At 48.4% G+C, this 19,542-nt stretch overlaps 1 protein-coding gene and 1 pseudogene across 1 annotated transcript; one reads left to right on the top strand and one right to left on the bottom strand.

Moving 5' to 3' along the window:
- Positions 1-19,542, top strand: part of LOC135891996 (patatin-like phospholipase domain-containing protein 6) — a 536,125-nt pseudogene that overhangs the window by 269,293 nt on the left and 247,290 nt on the right.
- LOC135891917 (DNA-directed RNA polymerase I subunit RPA43-like) lies at positions 4,929-17,688 on the bottom strand. Its single transcript, XM_065419602.1, has 6 exons — positions 17,474-17,688; positions 9,800-10,043; positions 9,214-9,251; positions 8,777-8,918; positions 5,756-5,964; positions 4,929-5,316 (listed from the first exon to the last, which is right to left on the bottom strand). Exons 1-6 carry the CDS (start codon positions 17,686-17,688, stop codon positions 4,929-4,931), a joined length of 1,236 nt encoding a protein of 411 aa, XP_065275674.1.

Raw genomic sequence — 19,542 nt, 5'->3', positions numbered from 1 at the left:
TCTTTGGAACCCCCCTTCAGGTAGTTGAAGGCTGCTATCAAATCCCCCCTCATTCTTCTCTTCTGGAGACTAAACAATCCCAGTTCCCTCAGCCTCTCCTCATAAGTCATGTGCTCCAGACCCCTAATCATTTTTGTTGCCCTCCGCTGGACTCTTTCCAATTTTTCCACATCCTTCTTGTAGTGTGGGGCCCAAAATTGGACACAGTATTCCAGATGAGGCCTCACCAATGTCGAATAAAGGGGAATGATCACGTTCCTCGATCTGCTGGCAATGCCCCTACTTATACAGCCCAAAATGCCGTTAGCCTTCTTGGCAACAAGAGCACACTGTTGACTCATATCCAGCTTCTCGTCCACTGTGACCCCTAGGTCCTTTTCTGCAGAACTGCTACCTAGCCATTCGGTCCCTAGTCTGTAGCAGTGCATGGGATTCTTCCGTCCTAAGTGCAGGACTCTGCACTTATCCTTGTTGAACCTCATCAGGTTTTTTTTGGCCCAATCCTCTAATTTGTGTAGGTCCCTCTGTATCCGATCCCTACCCTCTAGTGTATCTACCATGCCTCCTAGTTTAGTGTCATCTGCAAACTTGCTGAGAGTGCAGTCCACACCATCCTCCAGATCATTAATAAAGATATTAAACAAAACCGGCCCCAGGACCGACCCTTGGGGCACTCCGCTTGAAACCGGCTGCCAACTAGACATGGAGCCATTGATCACTACCCGTTGAGCCCGACGATCTAGCCAGCTTTCTATCCACCTTACAGTCCATTCATCCAGCCCATATTTCTTTAACTTGGCGGCAAGAATACTGTGGGAGACTGTATCAAAAGCTTTGCTAAAGTCAAGGAATAACACATCCACTGCTTTCCCCTCATCCACAGAGCCAGTTATCTCATCATAGAAGGCAATTAGGTTAGTCAGGCACGACTTCCCTTTGGTGAATCCATGCTGACTGTTCCTGATCACTTTCCTCTCCTCTAAGTGTTTCATAATTGATTCCTTGAGGACCTGTTCCATGATTTTTCCAGGGACTGAGGTGAGGCTGACTGGCCTGTAGTTCCCCGGATCCTCCTTCTTCCCTTTTTTAAAGATGGGCACTACATTAGCCTTTTTCCAGTCATCCGGGACCTCCCCCGATCGCCATGAGTTTTCAAAAATAATGGCTAATGGCTCTGCAATCTCATCCGCCAACTCCTTTAGCACCCTCGGATGCAGCGCATCCGGCCCCATGGACTTGTGCACGTCCAGTTTTTCTAAATAGTCCCGAACCACTTCTTTCTCCACATAGGGCTGGTCACCTTCTCCCCATATTGTGCTGCCCCCCCACAGTGCTGGCTCTCCCCAGAGCCACATGCCCAGGGTACAGCAGGGTCCAGGAAGAGTGATTCACCCTGCCCCTGTGGCTACTCACTATTTTGGGGGGTTTGTGGCTCATGTGTGCTTGTCTGGGGTCAGGTGTGTGAGTACTGGCTGTGTTTTAAAGCACTGAATCAGTGTTGTCTGTGTTGCAACAATACTGCTTCTGTAAAATGTTGCATTTAAACTTCACAGAGATGACCTTGGGAGGCCAGCCTCCTTTACTGGTGGCAGAACGGCTGCGCAGAATTAGAAAGCGGCCACGAAGAACTAAGGAGGACTTTCTCTGTGAGGTTATGATGCACTCCACTGCTGAAAAACAGGAATTGAAAGAGTGGCGGGACAGCAAGAAGAGGGACCGAAAGGAGAATGTGGCACACCAGAAAGAAGCCACGGAGCAGCTCTTAAACCAGTAGTTCTCAAACTTTTGTACTGGTGACCCCTTTCAGATAGCAAGCCTCTGAGTGCGACCCCCCCGCTTACAAATTAAAAACACTTTAAAATATATTTCACACCATTATAAATGCTGATACAAAGCGGGGTTTGGGGTGGAGGCTGACAGCTCGCAACCCCCCCATTTAATAACCTTGTGACCCCCTGAGGGGTCCCGACCCCCAGTTTGAGAACTCCTGTCTTAAATGTTATGGAGCGCCAAGTGGACATGCTCCACGCGATATTAGCTCTTCAAGCCACTGTCACAAAACTCTTTCCCATGTGCCCTCCCACATCGCCAACACATTGTTATCAACCTCCTGGCTCCACTCTCTACCTGCAGCATTCCAACCCTCCCTCCTCACAGTCTAGCAGTGTGGACTCCCACTACCCACTGCCCTCAACACCCATCCCTCTGCAGTTTGGCCCTGCTGAAGTACAGCACCCGCTGCATTGTACTCCAAAGGAGAAGGTTGGGTATGATCCCTGAACATACACAAATCTGTAGCCGTCCCGGGACCCCCTCCTCCTCTGGAGACCTTCCCTTCCCCTCTCCCCCTCACTGCTGATGTATTTTTGTCGTTTGACTCTCTCCTCCGGTTGTTGTCTTTTAATAAAAGAATTGTGTTGGTTTGAAAAAAATCTTTATTCTATTAAGTGAATGCAAAAAGAGCCCTGCAAAACAACATACAATTATGTTAAGACCCCTTCTTGCATCATGTGCACCAATCACCTCCTAGCATTACAAGCACTGAAATCCCAAGCACAGTTACAAATATTACTGGCTTTCAGCTTCAAAATTGCTGCCTCAAGGCATCCCTGATCCTTCTGGCCCCGCACTGTGCCCCTCTAACAGCCCTGGTCTCTGGCTGTTCAAACTCAGCCTCCAGGCACTGAGCCTCTGTGGTCTCTTAACCCTTCCCTTTACAAATATTATGGCGTGTACAGCACGCGCCTATAAGCATAGGAATATTGTTATTGGCCATGTCCAGCTTCACATACAGGCATCGCCATCGCCATCGCCAATGCACACTCAACAGTCATTCTGCACTTGCTCAGCCTGTTGTTGAACCACTCCTTGCTGCTGTCAAGTTGCCCAGTGTATGGCTTCATAAGCCACGGCATTAAGGGGTAGGCAGGGTCTCCCAGGATCACAGTGGGCATTTCGACTTCCCCTACAGTGATCTTCTGGTCCGGGAAGAAAGTCCCTGCTTGCAGCTTCTTGAACAGGCAAGTGTTCCGAAAGATGCGTGCATCATGCACTTTTCTGGACCAACCTGCGCTAATGTCCGTGAAACATTCACCTCCATCCACAAGTGCCTGGAGAACCATTGAGAAATACCCCTTGCGATTAATGTACTCGGTGGCTAGGTGGTCTGGTGCCAGAATTGGAATATGCGTGCCATCTATTGCCCCTCCGCAATTAGGGAAGCCCATTTGTGCAAAGCCATCCACAATGTCACGCACATTGCCCAGAGTCACGGTCTTTCGGAGCAGGATTCGATTAATGGCCCTGGACACTTCCATCAACACAACTCCAACGGTCGACTTTCCCACTCCGAACTAGTTAGCGACCAATCGGTAGCAGTCTGGAGTAGCCAGCTTCCACAGTGCAATCGCCACACGCTTCTCCAGCAGCAGGGCAGCTCTCATTCTCGTGTTCTTGCACCACAGGGCTGGGGCGAGCTCATCACACAGTCCCATGAATGTGGCTTTCCTCGTGCGAAAGTTCTGCAGCCATTGCTCGTCATCCCAGACGTGCATCACGATGTGATCCCACCACTCAGTGCTTGTTTCCTGAGCACAAAAGCAGTGTTCCACTATGGTCAGCACCTCCATGAATGCCACAAGCGATCTCGTGTTGTAGCTACTACGCGTGGCGAGATCAACATCACCCTCCTCTTCACTTTGTAGTTTAAGGAATAACTCCACTACCACTCACGACATATTGGTCAAAGCGAGCAGCATACTGGTCAGCAGTTCGGGATCCATTCCTGCAGCCTGAAAGAGGCAGGGCGTGCAGTACAAACCGTTGAAAGATGGCGCCAAATGCGGACGGAAGCACAGGGACTGCTGGGATGCGAAGCAATGCATCACGGGGCATTGGGACTGGACCCAGGATGCCCCACAACCCCCTCCGCCTTCCCACATGTCTTAGCAGCAAAAGAGGTGCTCTGTGGGATAGCTGCCCAGAGTGCACCTCTCCAAATAGCACTGCAAGTGCTGCAAGTGTGAACATGCTATAGCGCAGGCAGCTGTCGGTGTGAACACACAACAGTGCTTTTCCTTCTGCAGGCTCTGAGCGGCACTGTAACCGCCGGTGCTGTAACTTTGCCCGTGTAGAAGTGTCCTAAGAGTCTCTTCTCAAGATGCAGACACCTGGATCTCTTTGCTGCTTTAGGCACCATCAATTACTCACTTTTTAAGAATCTTTTTCCTTGCGTTTCCTTGACTGTGCTTTCATTGCTCTCCTCTTGCCTTGCTAACAACTCATTCAGGATTACCTTCAATGGATTCCGCTCCATCCTCCCAATCCCATTTGTGTTACCCAGGTGTCCACCCTTATATCCCTCCCTTATATCCCGTTTAATTTCACTAACAAAAGAAACATGTTCTTGTAGTTAAAGCGCTGACTACCACTCAAGACATCTGGTTCACCTTCCACCTCTGCCAAACACTTCTTGTGTCTCTTTGGGCAGGCCACTTAATCTCTGTACCTCATTTCCTCATCTGTAAAACAGGAATATGTACTGCCTCTTTACCATCCTTTGTTTTATCTCTGGAGAGTAAGAGGCATCTCCTATCCTGAAAGATGTATAGAATCATAGGAAGGGACCTCAAGAGATCATCTAGTCCAGTTCCCTGCACTCATGGCAGGACTAAGTATTATCTTCTAGACCATCCCCGACAGGTGTTTGTCTAACCTGCTCTTAAGTATATAGTATGAGTATATATACATTGCCTCGCATAAGGGGGCCTTGATCTTGGTTGGGACTTCTAAGTGCTACTGTAATATAAATGAAAGCTGAAATACACAAATTGAAAACATGATTTTATTGGAAATTTATCAAGTACTTCTGAAAGAAGATGACAATCTTACATTCAAGCAAGGGATTTTTGGACTCTTCGGTCCATTTGTCATTCCTTTCTCTTTTTGGCTTTAGGTTCTTGTGACAATCGAGATAATTCACTCTCTTCATCTACATCACAATGTTCTCTTTTCTTTCTCTTAACCTTTTTATGGTCACTCGGGTAACCACTACAGTCACTTCCATAAAATACAGGTTTTGGCTTTTCTTGCTTATGTTTTTTCTTCTTCTTTGGCTTTTTATCATAAAATCCATTTACTGTATCAGCATTCTGCTCTTCTGCATCTTCCACCACAGTAGTATCTGCATTGTCTGTAAGCTCTGTGTCATTTTCTAACTCACAATTCCTTCTGTCTCTTTTCTTGGGTTTTTTCTTTGGTATTTCATCTATACTGTTTGTATCTTCAGTTACTGATTCAGGATATTTGGATTGCATACTGTGAAGAAACATACAAAATAAGCAAGAGTGTACAGAATGAGATCTCTATAGGTATTTAATACATCATGATGTTAAGCTTTGCTGAAATGCAATAATTATATGGAGCACATAACTGAAGACTGGGAGTTGTGCTAAACCCACAGCAATTCAAGTAGGAAAAAAAGATTAGGGTCTTTTAGTAACAAAAGAACTTATGACCTGTTAATACATGTCCAATTTCCAGTATTTGGTTAGTCTCTATTCTGTTAAAGAATTAGCATTAGTTCTGTATGGAATTTATTAGCAGATTTTTAAAATCTGACTTAAAATATAATATTCATACTATACAGGGGGGAAAGTCAGAGTTAAGGCAAGACACTGATTTTAAGTATTATGTTTTTAAATAAATCCACTAAATCAGCTCAGTTTGAAAAAAATCCTTTAATATAGCACTGTACCTGTCTTTATTCAGTCTCCCCCGAATGAAGAATACTCCAGCAGCATCGGAATCTAAATGTACCATTTCAAATTCCAGTTTATCTCCTATTTTTAACCCAAGGTCTTGCCACTCTATAGCTGACATTCGATCAGGTTTAGGGATGGAAGCATTGAAACACCCATGTATCAGACAGCCAATATGACTTGGGGCCACTTTATTGATCACACCCTGGAAGAAGAAAAGAAAACCATGTAAGAAAGACTATACTACATTTAAGGGCCACAACTTGTAAGAGACTTTCACTCCTGCACACACTGTAAATTTGTCTTTAGATTCTTGTACATAAGAAAGTTTACACATGCAAATCCACACCATCAACTGCATGGCAAGTGGCTTTAGCACTTGTACAAATAGAAGCCACATTTTAAAAATTGTTGCTAAGTCTTTCAAATTAAAAATATAGAATTAGGCCACATCTACACTAGAACTTATGTCAGCAAAATTTGTGTGGCTCAGGGATGTGAAAAAACACCCCCCGAGTGACTTAAGTTTCACCGACAGAAGCACTGGTGTGGACAGTGCTATGTTGGCGGGAGACCACTGCTCATTGAGCTGGTTTTATGATGTCGACGGGAGATTGCCGCTACCCTTCCAGTAAATTAATTCATTTTAACAGTTAATGTTTTGACTTATCTTGCTAGTTTAAAATGCTCTTGGTAGACATTTGCCAGTGTTGAAATGAAAGATACTATATCGATTTGAATTGTATTGCTGTAATATAACAAATACTAAACTTTTTTTTTTTAATAAGATGTACAGGTAGTCAATATATTGTGTGGATGGGTCTCATGTAACACAGAGAGCTGCATATGTAGCTCTCAATGGTAAATAGGTTGAGAATTGCTGCTCTAGATAGGCCACTGTATGTATCAATGGAGAGACTGAGAGCAGAATTTTTCCTAGGCTCTGTAAGATAATTTTACCATTAAGACTCATGGAGTAGACTTTAATCAAAAACTGCCAAACCTGGAACAGAATGTTAATATATTAAACTACTGTGTCTAAAAAATGCAATGTGTCAATGTGAGTAGGCCAATATTCTGACCTACTTTTTTGAATTCTGAAGCTTGCAAGCATTCACACAGAGGTATGTTTGTGTTAAAGCTCTTAGGAGATCCATATGCCTACTCTTTATTTTGAAATGCTCAGGAGCAAAAATTCTGTATTTCGTTCTTTTCTGCAAACAGAACAGAATCACAATAGAGAGCACTTCATAACCACAAATACTTGTGCCTATGATTAATGGATAAGACTATGTATTACTTTAGGGATAAGCCTGTACCGGTACCAGGTTACCAGCCCTCCTTTGGGAGGAAAAACACCCCTACAGTTGAGAGAGAAGGTGGGTGAAGTAATATCTTTTATTGGACCAACTTCTGTTGGTGTGAGAGAGAGATGCTTTTGAGCTACACAGAGCCCAGATCTACACTACAGACTTATATCGATATAACTAAGTCACTCAGGGGTGTGAAAATCTACACACGAGTGATGTAGTTACACCGACCTAACTCCCAGTGTAGGCGGCACAATGTTGATGGAAGAGCTTCTCCCATCGACATAGCTACAGCCTCTCGCGGAGGTGGATTAAGAACAACAGAAGAAACTCCCACATTGGCTTAGGAGCGTCTTCACTTAAGCGCTACAGTGGTGCACCTGCATCAGTGCAGCATTTTAAGTGTATATCTGCCCGGAGCTCTTCTTCAAGTCTACGAAAGTCACTACCAGTGTCACAGCTAAATACAAGATTGAACAGATAGTGTAGCATAAGTAGCATCCTAAGGGACCTTTCAAGGCAAAGTGGCCCGCTAAGACCCCTGCAGACATAGGACAAAAAAGGGGGTTAGCGGGTTACAGACAGCTGTAATAAACCATAAATCCAGTGTCTTTATTAAGAGCATGATTTTTAGTGTCTAGCAAAGTTATGAATTTAAGCCCTAGGTTTGTCTGTTGAAAGTGTTATGCAGATTTCCTTTGCAGATGAGGACTGATGGGTCAGATATAGAGGGATTGCTTTGTGAAAAGTGTTCACCCGCAGGTGATGTGGTGTTTTTGTCTTATTTTCCTGTATGAGATCATTCAAGAGCATAGTGATTGTCTGGTTTCACCACACAGTTGTTAGTGGGCATTTAGTGCACTGGGTGAGGTACATGGCACGTTATGATAGGCACAAGTAGGACCATGGGTCTTTAAAGGTGTGTTGTTGATCACTGTAGCAGTGGAGATAAGTCTGAATATCATAGAATATCAGGGTTGGAAGGGACCTCAGGAGGTCATCTAGTCCAACTGCCTGCTCAAAGCAGGACCAATCCCCAGACAGATTTTTGCCCCAGATCCCTAAATGGCCCCCTCAAGGATTGAACTCACAACCTGGGTTTAGCAGGCCAATGCTCAAACCACTGAGCTATCCCTCCCCACCCCAAGTCTGCTGGTTTTGCATCTGTTCTTCTGACAGTGTTTGGTGCAGCTTTGAGTTGGTTTGTCCTGGTCTGTGGGGGCCTTGCTTCTCATGATGAGCATGGCGCAGTCGAAGGCCAGAAGCGGAGGTTCAGGAAAGATTAATTTCAGGATGGGGTCCGCACAACACACATTTCAAGATCCATGGGCCCTACAGATGCCTATCACAAATACTTATGCTAATTGTTTAATCTTGCATTTAGCCGTGACACTAAACACCTTTCCCCCCTGAATAGCTATGTAGCTTGAAAGCTAGTCTCTCACCAGCAGAAGTTGGTTCAATAAAGATATTGCCTCACTCACCTTGTTTCTCTAATACTGTGGGACTGCCACTGCTACAACAACATTATACCTACAGTTGATAAGTTAGCAGGAAAAACAGAGTCAAGAACAGAGAAAAGGTATTTCAGTATTTGTCTACTAACTGTAACAGTAACTATTTAAATGCAATTATTCAATCTACTTAGTAGCTAAAATAAGCTTAATTTACTGGAAAATACAGTAAAACTGAAGTATTTTTACATACCACAAGCTTTTTTCCTTTCTTGGGAGTGAAAATGACAAAATCTGCTTCAATGTTAAAATGGATGAATCCTTGGTCATCATAAATATCACCTAATTCACCCACTACTCTGATGTTATCATAAGCCACTGGCACACCGCTGAGGCTACACAGGGAGAGGAAAGACAAGTTGTTTTAATATTTCTGACCAACACTGACAGTGCAAAATCAGCACGAAACCTGATGGGGAGACGAGTGAAATTGCTCCACGTTTAGGTCTATGCCCCGCTGGGGCTGCGAGGGGGTTGCTGCGGAGTCGCTCGCCGAAGGAGGGCTCAGCCACATGGGGCCCGTAGCAGAAGGGCGAGAACGCGCGTGGCGTGGAGTCTAGGTGGATCTCGGGGGAGCTGAAGGGGGGGGGGGGTAGGGCAGGGCAGCGGCCGGGCTGCCGAATGCAGCACCTCCACGCTAGTTCCCATGGTGCCTCCACAACTGTTCGCTAAGCCGTCCGCCTGGTATGGAGCGCGCACGTGACTCACTCTGGCGCTCTCTGATGACATCACACGTGAGCCCTCTCAAGTTTAGAGCCCTCCTGGAGGGGAAGTGACGTTTCACGCCGGAACTAAGGGTTGAGCAGGGCAGCCATCTTGTGTGTGTCTTCCCCGCTCCAGTAGTACGGATATGGCGCATGTTCCGGCTGTAGGTGATGGAGGTTAGACACTGCGCAGGGCAGCATCCCAAGTTGGGCAGAGCGAGCGGAAGCTTTGTCATCAGGGGCCATGTGGGGGCAGGACTTTCAGATAATGGGCGGGGCCCGGTGATGCCCTGCTCACTTGCACGGCCCACAGGGACCCCAGGGGAGCGACCCCGATCCGCAGCCGCCTGACTCCCGTGCGCGCGCCACAAAGTCTCCAGTGGGGGGAGCGTGAAGCAGACCCCGCGCACTCTGCTCGCTGCCCCGCCCTGCGGTCCCTGGCCACGTGCGGGAGCAGGGCCAAGCGGATCCGCGCTCGTGACTCTGCGCCCTGTGGTGCCCCCCCCCCGCACCCCGGCTCCCGCCCAGTCCACCCCGCGTGCCCCGCCCCGCGTCTCTCCCCGGCCCGCCGGGGACAAATGGCGCGGGCAGCCCCCGCGGAGATACGTCAGGCGGGCCCCGGAGCTTGCAGCGTCGCCAACAGCCTCCTCCGTGGGCCCGTTGTGGTGCCGGGGCGCGCTGCGCCCAGCGATCACCGTGACCCAAGGCTGCCCTGCGGCGCAGCTGCCACAGCCCCCTGTCCCCGAGCTAGCAGCGCTGCGGGGCCTGGAGAGCAAGGGCTGGAGGGGCTGCCAGCGCCTCCCCGCCGCCTGGTCTCCCTGCCCTTTGCTGCCAGCACTGGCCACTGTCCGGGCTACGGGGCTAGCTGGACCATGACCCGGGATGGCCAGTCTTATGTTCTTAACTGCATAGCTCCGGCTTGGGACAAATGTCACACCCTGTGTGACATAGTTAGTTCGGCCTAATCCCCACTGTAGCCACAGCTAGGTGGAGGGATCACTGCAGCAGAATTCTTTTGTCAACCTAGCTACCGCCTCTCAAGGGGGTGGATTTACTACAGCAGTAGAAAAACCTCTTCTGCTGCCGTGGTTTCCACAGCGGCAGCACTGCACTTATGCCATTGTAGCACTTGTAGTGTAGTGTAGATGTGCCTGGAGATTCACAAGATTTTTCTTATTTTCAAGATTGTAAATAAAAAGGTATTGTAAGAGTAGTAGGCCCCACCCGTGGGGTCTGGCCCACTGATGGCGTGCTGTAAATCCACTGAGCATTGTTAAAAGTTATGGCATGGCTACACTTGCAGATGTAGAGCGTTGGGAGTTAAACCAGCCTTTGGAAACCACAGCAGGGAAAACGCTGCCGTGTATTTACACTGTCAGCTGTAAGTGCACTGGTGTGGCCACATTAGCAGCTCTTGCAACGCCACAGAGAGCAGTGCATTGTGGTAGCTATCCTAGTGTGCAAGTGGCTGCAGCGTGCTTTTCAAATGGGGGGTGGAGTGTGACAAGGAGTGTGTTGTGTGTATGTGCGGGGAGAGACAGTGTGTTTTGGGGGGCAGAAAGAGTGTCAACATGCTATCATGTAAGTTCAGACAGCAGCAGACTCCACTGCCCTCCCCCCCGCCTCTCTCTCACACACACACTCACAGCAGCAGCATTCCACAGCAATGGTTTACTTTGTCCAGGACCAGATAAGCATGCCGGCTGTCAGAAATGGAGCTTTGAAAGGGGATATCCGCATGCCTGCAGCCGAGTTCAAAACAATGACCAGAGTGGCCACTTGACTTCAGGGGATTGTGGGACACTTCCGGAGGCCAATCACAGCGCAGTAATGCAACATGTCGTCCACACTGACACCCGAGCGTTTCAGCTGGGGCACAGCAAGCTTTATGCTTCTCGTGGAGGTGGATTACTAGGAGTGCTCCAGCTGCAGAGTCCAGGCGCTCTAAGTGCCTTGCCAGTGTGGACACCTCAGGAGTTAGGGTGCTTGGGGCTGATTTAATGCGCTGTAACTTGCAAGTGTAGCCAAGCCCTCAATCTACAGGAGTCTGGAACCTGGGGCTTCATCTTTACAGCTGTGCCATAGACTGCAGTGAAAGTTTGACTGAGGGAGAGAGAAAGCTCAATTGTTCATGTCCTGATGATGCCCTTGGAGGGTGGAAATTCCCTTAATTACTTAACATCAGTTAGTACTAGAAGAGAAAATTAAACCAAAGTTCTGGGGGATCTAAGGCTGTTATCAAATGAGTGATGTTGGGAGGCCTGAAAATAATGAAGGCTAGTGGCCCTGTCATACATTCCTTTTCTACCCCCATTGCCTTACTTACCTTTAATTTGATCTAACCTAATAAAAAAAAATAATTTCAAGTGTACAGATTTCCAATTTGGGCGCCACACTGAAACTATTTGTTGGCCTTACTTTAGTATTCCCTTCCTTACAAACAAATAGCATTCCATGTACTAAGAATTATAGCAATAGTGATCAGCATTACTTTAATAAAAGTTATGGGAAGGAATCAGGTTTAATACATAGCTAAGAAGAACCAGAGAAAGTGTAACTGAGGGTGGGATCCACAAAGGTACTTAGGTGCCTAATTCCTGTTTATAGGCTCAATTGTGATCTACAGAGCTCCCGCATGGCTGCCACCTAACCATAGGTTTTTACAGTAAAAGTTCCCCAGGTACAGTCTAGGTGACTATTTCCTGCCTAAGCCCCAAAGCAATTTGCAAAACATTGTAAGATAGGCATTCAAACATCCGAGTTGTATGCAAGGCGCCCCATCTGGTAGACTGCCTCTAAGCACACCTACTCGATTGGGCCCAGTACATGCAATTTCGCACAAAACATCTGGCAAGGAGTATGCAAGAAGGACCTCCCTTACAACCTTTACCCAGTGGTTAGGGTATTTCACCCACTATGTGGAAGTCTCCCCTCCACCTGGTGAGAAGAAGGGATTTGGTCAGGGCTCTGCTACCTCTCACAGGTGTTCCCTTACTACTACTACTACTCAGGCTGGTAGAGCTCATGCTAGCCTTCTAAAAATAGTGTTTTTGAAGTTGTGGCTCAGGCTAGGGAGAGGGGTTGGCTATTTGCTACATTTCACATGTGGCAACATTAACAGCAACTTGAATTTGGGATTCCATTGCCATGGACTTAGTTTAATTTGTACACAAAACAGGTAATTCTTTAACATTTATTAAATTCACATTAAAAGTAAAGGAGGAGGGAGGAAAAACAACATATTTAAAACTCAAAAAAGAGACACAGCTGCACTGTTGGGCACTCAAATACGGACCATCAGAGCAAGCTGCAGAGGCCTTCATAAACACAGAGTCTGATAAACTGGGAGGGGGGAAACAACCCAAAACCCAACCATTTTGTCCAGAATAAGATTCATAAGAGAGACCTACTCTAAACACAAGGTGGCACCTTTTTAACTAAAGGTGTGATTTAGAAAAATAGTTAAACTGGGCATTCTTATTCAATGTAAATCCTTATATAAAACTACAAGCATTGCATCATTAGAACACTTTTACTGGGTGAACATAAGATGAAGGTAGGACAATATTAACTTTCAACAGGGTATCATAGGTGAAATGGACAATATACTTTGACATGCTTTATTACTACTAAAGATGTATGAGTATGAAAGAACTTGACATAAAATATGACTTTCAGATGTTAGGTTGATTTGGCAGGGCTGACAGGAAAAATGTTTTTATCTATAACATAAACTAGTTTGATCTGTAATTACAGAAAATAAACACAGAACTCCCTTGGGCCATTTTTGTGGAGTCTCTTAAAGGTAGAGCTGCATTTGAAATATACATGAAGTTGCTCGGTAAAAGGCATTAAACACATATAGTACAAATCACAGCTGAACACTGCCATAAATAATTATTTTTAAACTAATAAAATGCACTGCTACTTGGTCTGACATTGGAGAGGAAACTTGAAATGATTACTAATTATATAAAGTAATACAAAGAAAAAATGAAATGACATTTAGAAAAACATTATTCTAATAGAAACCTGATTTTAAAAAGATAGGTATAAATTTCAGTAAGAGAATACATTAAACATTTATTGCAATTAGGTTTCATTGTGTTAACCAAATATATCAAATGCAATTCAATAATATATCACCAGAGGGCATAACAGAGCCTTGATGCTATTAAGCATAATACACAATAAAGAATAGTAACTGAAAACAGCAGAGTAGACTAAAAATATGAACTAGAATACAACATTCAAGTTACAGTCCTGTTTTCTCAGTGATTGCTGTGCCAATCTTTAATAGCTAGGAAAAGACTGTTACAGAAAACAGAGAAAAAACGGGATAAGACAGTAATTACCTTACATTTTTTCAGTTAATAATTTTACATGATTTGTATTGGCAATTATGATGTCTGGGATGGGCATTTCCTGGCATTTAATAACTGGCTGGATTTGCCTTCGGCCCTCCGTTCTCCTAGCGGGTCATTAAATGCCTGGAAATGGCTGCTCTGAAGGTCATTATTGCCTAAATTATTAATCACTTTTTTTGGAAATAAAAATAATACAAAAATAAAACCTATTCAAGCAGTTCTCTTTTATCTGTTTTTAAACCCATGTACTCAAGAGACCCTTCCTTAAGCTGATTAATTATGAGCTACTGCTTTGTTTCCATGTTAGCTTTTAAAATCCTAAGGCACTAGTTCTCAAAATGTAGTCGTGAAGCACACATTGTGATCTATGGAGAACTGGCTGGTCATATGATGCTAACACTTCGCGTTTCCAGATGCTAAATCATAATAGAAGTAGCTAAAACCACATGAAGTGATTTGAAAACATTACTTTTCTATGTAAACGATTGCTGTAATTTCCACAGAGATGTCACTGGGAGGAAAATGTGCCACATGATTATAGATGAGAGGGGAAATAGCCCACACAATTGTAAACAGGACAGGAGATGATCCACAAGACACTGTCTCTATTAGTTGGGGTCCATGCTGTGAGAAACTTTGAGCAAATCTGCTCTGAGGCTTTTAAAGAAGTAAAAGTATTGAAAATGATAAGATTGAAGGATCAAAGATAGCCCTCTCAGAGGAGCCCGCTGCGATTAATTTTTATTGAAAAAAATGTTTTGTCATTTTTGCAAACCCGTGTCCTGGCTCAGCGTGCTTACTGTATGGAGATGACTGCTCTGGTTCTAATTGAAAATAATACCCAATCCTTCTGAAGAGGCGCAGCCTGAACATGCAAAGTGCTGAGCACCTCTGGGAGATGCTGAATGCTTTCAACTTGCACTGACTCCTAGTACTGCCCTGGAATGCTCATTACTTCACAGGATCAGGCCCATTGTAGCTTTGTTTAAAGAACTTGGAGAACAGCCCGTGAGGCTGAGCTGTTTGACACCCATTGAGGATCCAGCCCAAGAGCCCATTGATTATATTTTACAGGGGTTCTCAAACTTCATTGCACCGCGACCCCCTTCTGACAACAAAAGTTACTTCACAACCGCAGGAGGAGGGACCAAAGCCTGAGCTTGCCCAAACCCCACTGCCCTGGGTGGGGAGGCCAAAGTCCGAGCCCCACCGCTCCAGGCAAGGGGGCCAAAGCTGAAGCTCAAGGGCTTCAGCCCCAGGCAGGGGGCCTGCAACCTGAGTCCTGCTGCCCAGGGTTTTGGCTTTGGCCCTGGGTAATGGGGCTCGGGCTTCAGCTCCGGGCCCCTGTAAGTCTAAGCCAGCCATGGCGACCCCGTTCAAAGGTCATGACCCACAGTTTGAAATTATATGAAATTTAGGGAAAATTAAGGGGAAAAAAATAGGAACTATATTAGCAATTCTCCACCCCACCCCTGAGTTTACAGAGTCATCAGAAATCCTTGCTATTGGGCTTGCAATTCCATGTGCCAGTCCCCTTACTATGCATGGATGGAGCTTATGGGGGCCAGGCTGGCTCAGGATTTGGAGGGGTGTGTGTGTTAAGGCTCCTTCCCCACTCTGAACTTTAGGGTACAGATGTAGGGACCTGCATGAAAACTTCTAAGCTTAACTACCAGCTTAGATCTGGTCCGCTGCCACCACTCCCAATGTGCTAATTCCCTTCCCTGGGTAGCCTTGAGAGACTCTTCACCAATTCCCTGGTGAATACAGATCCAAACCCCTTGGATCTTAAAACAAGGAGAAATTAACCATCCCCCCTCCTTTCTCCCACCAACTCCTGGTGGATCAAGATCCAACCCCCTTGGATCTAAAAACAAGGAAAAATCAATCAGGTTCTTAAAAAGAAGGCCTTTAATTAAAGAAAAAGGTAAAAATCATCTCTGTAAAATCAGGATGGAAAATAACTTTACAGGGTAATCAAACTTAAAGAGCCCAGAGGAACCCCCTCTAGCCTTAGGTTCAAAGTTACAGCAAACAGAGGTAAATATCCTAGTAAAAGGTACATTTACAAGTTGAGAAAACAAAGATAAAACTAACACGCCTTGCCTGGCTGTTTACTTACAAGTTTGAAATATGAGAGACTTGTTCAGAAAGATTTGGAGAGCATGGATTGATGTCTGGTCCCTCTCAGTCCCAAGAGCGAACAACCACCAAAAACAAAGAGCACAAACAAAAACCTTCCCCCCACCAAGATTTGAAAGTATCTTGTCCCCTTATTGATCCTTTGGGTCAGGTGTCAGCCAGGTTACCTGAGCTTCTTAACCCTTTACAGGTGAAAGGATTTTGGAGTCTCTGGCCAGGAGGGATTTTATAGTATTGTACACAGGAGGGCTGTTACCCTTCCCTTTATAGTTATGACAGGGTGTTCAGAGAAAGCCCAGTTCCACAGGCTGTGCTGGGGGCTCAGCAGGAGGTGCTCTCCCCTCACAGCCATTGCTGGCCCCAGTGTGGTGCTAGGGGCTGCAGTGAGTGGGGTGGGAGGACCCAGTAGGGGGCGCTCGCCCCTTCTAGTCTGTGCCGGCCCCAGCATAGTGCTCAATTTGTGCTATTTCGGGGGTTGTAAATCTAAGCTCCTGAGCGCTTGTCACTAAGGAGCCCATGTGCGGCGCAGCCTGGTGTCTGGGCCAGGCCTAGCTCCCCACACTCTGTGCAGCGCAGTGCAACTAGATGTGGGATTCTTCACTCGTCCTAATCTACTGTGCTGTGTGGCTGTTAAACAGCTGCTCCGTCCCACCCCAGAGGTGGCTGCATTTCAGTGCTGGGCAAAGGAGCCCTGTATAAAATAGCCCCTGCACCCCACCCCAGAGGTGGCTACATCTCAACCCCAGGGATGAACTCAGTGACTGGAATACAAGTGACTCTAGTCCTGGGAGTGACCAGGACTGCTGGGCCCCTTTCCGGGGAGGTGGGCAAGGCCTCACCAGAGATTGGGGCCCTTGGGTGGTGCAAGGCCGGGCCGAGATTCCTCTGGCCATGGGAGCCCAGTGACTCAGCCAGTGCCCCGCCCCCAGCCAACCCTCCCCATTCACCGAGCCCTTCGTGCCAGCCATGTCGCTCTGAGTCGCACTACGTGCCGCTCGATAGGTCACCTACAATCACACAGTTTCTTTTCGGTGCCTCGACTGGGCAGCCGGTAATGAGTGATGGATAACGGATTCTCCAGGCCAGGCCTGCGGACCTGCTCCCCCGCTGTGCCAGGGATGCCCCGCTGGTCCCGTCTCTGCCCCTAAGAGCCTCTCCCCGCAGTCCCTGGCAGGGAAGGGATTGCCCCGCTGCCAGCGTCCAGCAGGCCTGTGGGTGACATGAGTTTGGGGGTCTCAGCCCCGTCCCTTGGGGGATAGGTCCGCGCTGTGACGGGCATTATCTGGCAGCGGACTGGCCAAGAGTGCCCCCCCACCACCTTCTCGGGCAGGGCAAGGGGTGGGGTGCAGAGTGATCTGCTGTGGGGCCCAGGCCCTCAGTCTCTGGGGCTGGCAGCACAGCCCCTGTGATGAACCTCCCACAGGGGCAGGGAGCAGCGCTGGGTCCGTAGCACCCCAGCAAACACTGGCCATTCGGCACCAGACAGGGGAAGGTCTCGCACCCAGGCCATTCTGGATCAGAACCGTGTGTGGGGAGACGGGAGCTGAACACAGACCCCTCCCTGAGCTCCCAGCAGCCCCCAGGGCCTCGTCCCTGCGATCCCTCCAACGCCATGGGCACAGGGACCCTCAGCCAGCACCTCCATAGGGCCCAACAGTGGGGAACCCAGCCCCTTACCTGGCTGGTACCTCCCACGGCCTTGACGCTGGCTCCAGTTCATCCCAGTTCCCCCACTCTGCAGGGCACTGGAGAAGCCTCCACTGGCAGCTTTGCCACTGACACTCTGTGGCAGCTCCTGCCGAGGCCCCAGGGCCCATGCGGGGCAGCGCTGCCTTCTCAGGAGGCTCGTCAGCCAGGGCCATGCAGAAGCCTGGGGCCCAAATGCCAACCATGGCTCCCCAGCCAGGAGCGGGTTTCCTTGGCACTTGGGTACCCCAGGGGGTTAGAACCTAAAGAGCAGGAGGGAAACATGCAGAAAGAGGAGAGCTGTGCATGGGGCCATGGAGCGGGGGGCATGGGGCAGAGAGATGTTTAAACCAGAGGGGCGGAGGGCGTGCCCCATTTTCCTCTTCCTCAGAGCCCTGGGCTGGCCTGTGCCCCCTGCACCAGGGGTGGGGGCTGGAAAGGGACTTGCCTTGCCCCAGGGTGCGAAGGCCACTGGCTGTACCGGAGAGGCAGTGAGGCTGCAGGAACCCTCCCCGAGCCGGGCTCCGTGGGGCTGGGGTTCAGGCCTGGGGAGCTTTGGGCCGTGCGGAGGGGAGTCCAGCGCTGGGGAAAGGGCCAGCTCGACTGCCCCAGAGCCCACGGATTGCGTCACACCCCCATCCCCCACGCCAATGGCCCTGCCCTGAAGGGACCCATCTAGGGGCAGAGCGGAGCTCAGGCTCTGTAGCCCCAGCGTGCCAGTCCCACAGCCGGCAGGCAATGCGGGTGCTGGCCCAACAGGAACTAGACTGAGCCCCGCTCCACAGCCACCACCCACTGTCAGACACTGCTTCCCTGGGACAGATTCGAACCCGTGCCCCAGAGAGGAGAGACGCCCCTCCCACCGCACCACCCGGCCAGCCCAGAATATTATTATTCATCTTACATAGCACTGTCCAGCAAAACACTTCCCAAAGGAGGTCAGTGTCATCATCCCCACTGTACACATGGGGAAACTGAGGCAGGGGGCAGGGAAGGGATTTGCCCAAGGTCACCCAGTGGCAGAGCCAGACATAGACCCCCAGTCTGCTGCATCCCAGTTCAGTGCTTTACCCACTAGGCCACATTGCCTCCCTTGACTCTGTGGCCATAGCTCGGGAGCTGCATTCCCCCCACGCACCGCCAGGGGGAGCCATGAGATGTTTAGCTTTGTCTGTCCCAAGTGTGGGGAGGCACGTCCCACCCCGGGTCCCACACAGGTGCCTCTGTCCAGAGTGTGTGGCTGTCTGACTCTTCCCCTATCCCATCGGGGCCATGGTGGCCACGGGGCACAGAGGGCGACAACCCTAGACGCTGTGCCAGAGGGAGGGAGCCTGGCCTGTCCCCTGTCCTAACAGCCAAGCAGCCTGGGGGTCCCATCCCCTCTCCCGTTCCTCCCCCCAAAACTGACACTGCTGCCAGGAGTAGGGGGGAAGGTGCCTTGTTGAGAAGAGCAGGTGGAGCTGGGGGCAGCAAGCTGTGGGGGACAGAGTCTCTGGGGGGAGGGGGCTGCTTCTAGGCCTCCGTGGGGGCCTCATGATCGAGGGCTTGGAGATCATCCAGGAAGCGCTTGGGGGTCAGGATGTGACTGGAACCTGGGGGGGGGAGAGGTGGTTGGCACAGTGGGGCGGGCATGAGGCTGGCATCACCAGCTCCCCCATCCTTGCAGCTGGACCCTGCTCTAGTGACTTCTGAAAAGGAAGTGATGTGCTACCCTATCCAGCCAGAAAGAAATGAGGCTCTCAGCCAAGGATGGCTTTTGGCTCATGCAGGAAGTTTGCCATAGTTTTGATATAGAACTAGAAACCCCTGGCAATTGTGGATTTCCACATAGCAAAGCTCATTCTCTGTCAGAAACCAACTGGAGTCATGCAGTTAACACCTTGGCTCACAAGATAGTCATCTTTGCAAGATCAGGTCAACACCTGGGAAGTATGACAGGTTTCCTGCAACGAGTCTCAAGATGATAGTTCAGATCACAAGAGGGACAAACGATGAAGACATTCTAGCTTTTGGTTCGTACACTGAAGCAGACAAACTTATCCTTTGCCCACACAGCACTT

The sequence above is a fragment of the Emys orbicularis genome, chromosome 19 (genome assembly GCF_028017835.1).
Source record: "Emys orbicularis isolate rEmyOrb1 chromosome 19, rEmyOrb1.hap1, whole genome shotgun sequence".
In the NCBI taxonomy this organism is placed as follows: Eukaryota; Metazoa; Chordata; order Testudines; family Emydidae; genus Emys; species Emys orbicularis.
The sequence above is the reverse complement of the archived record's forward strand: the minus strand, read 5'-3'. Positions and strand labels throughout refer to the sequence as shown.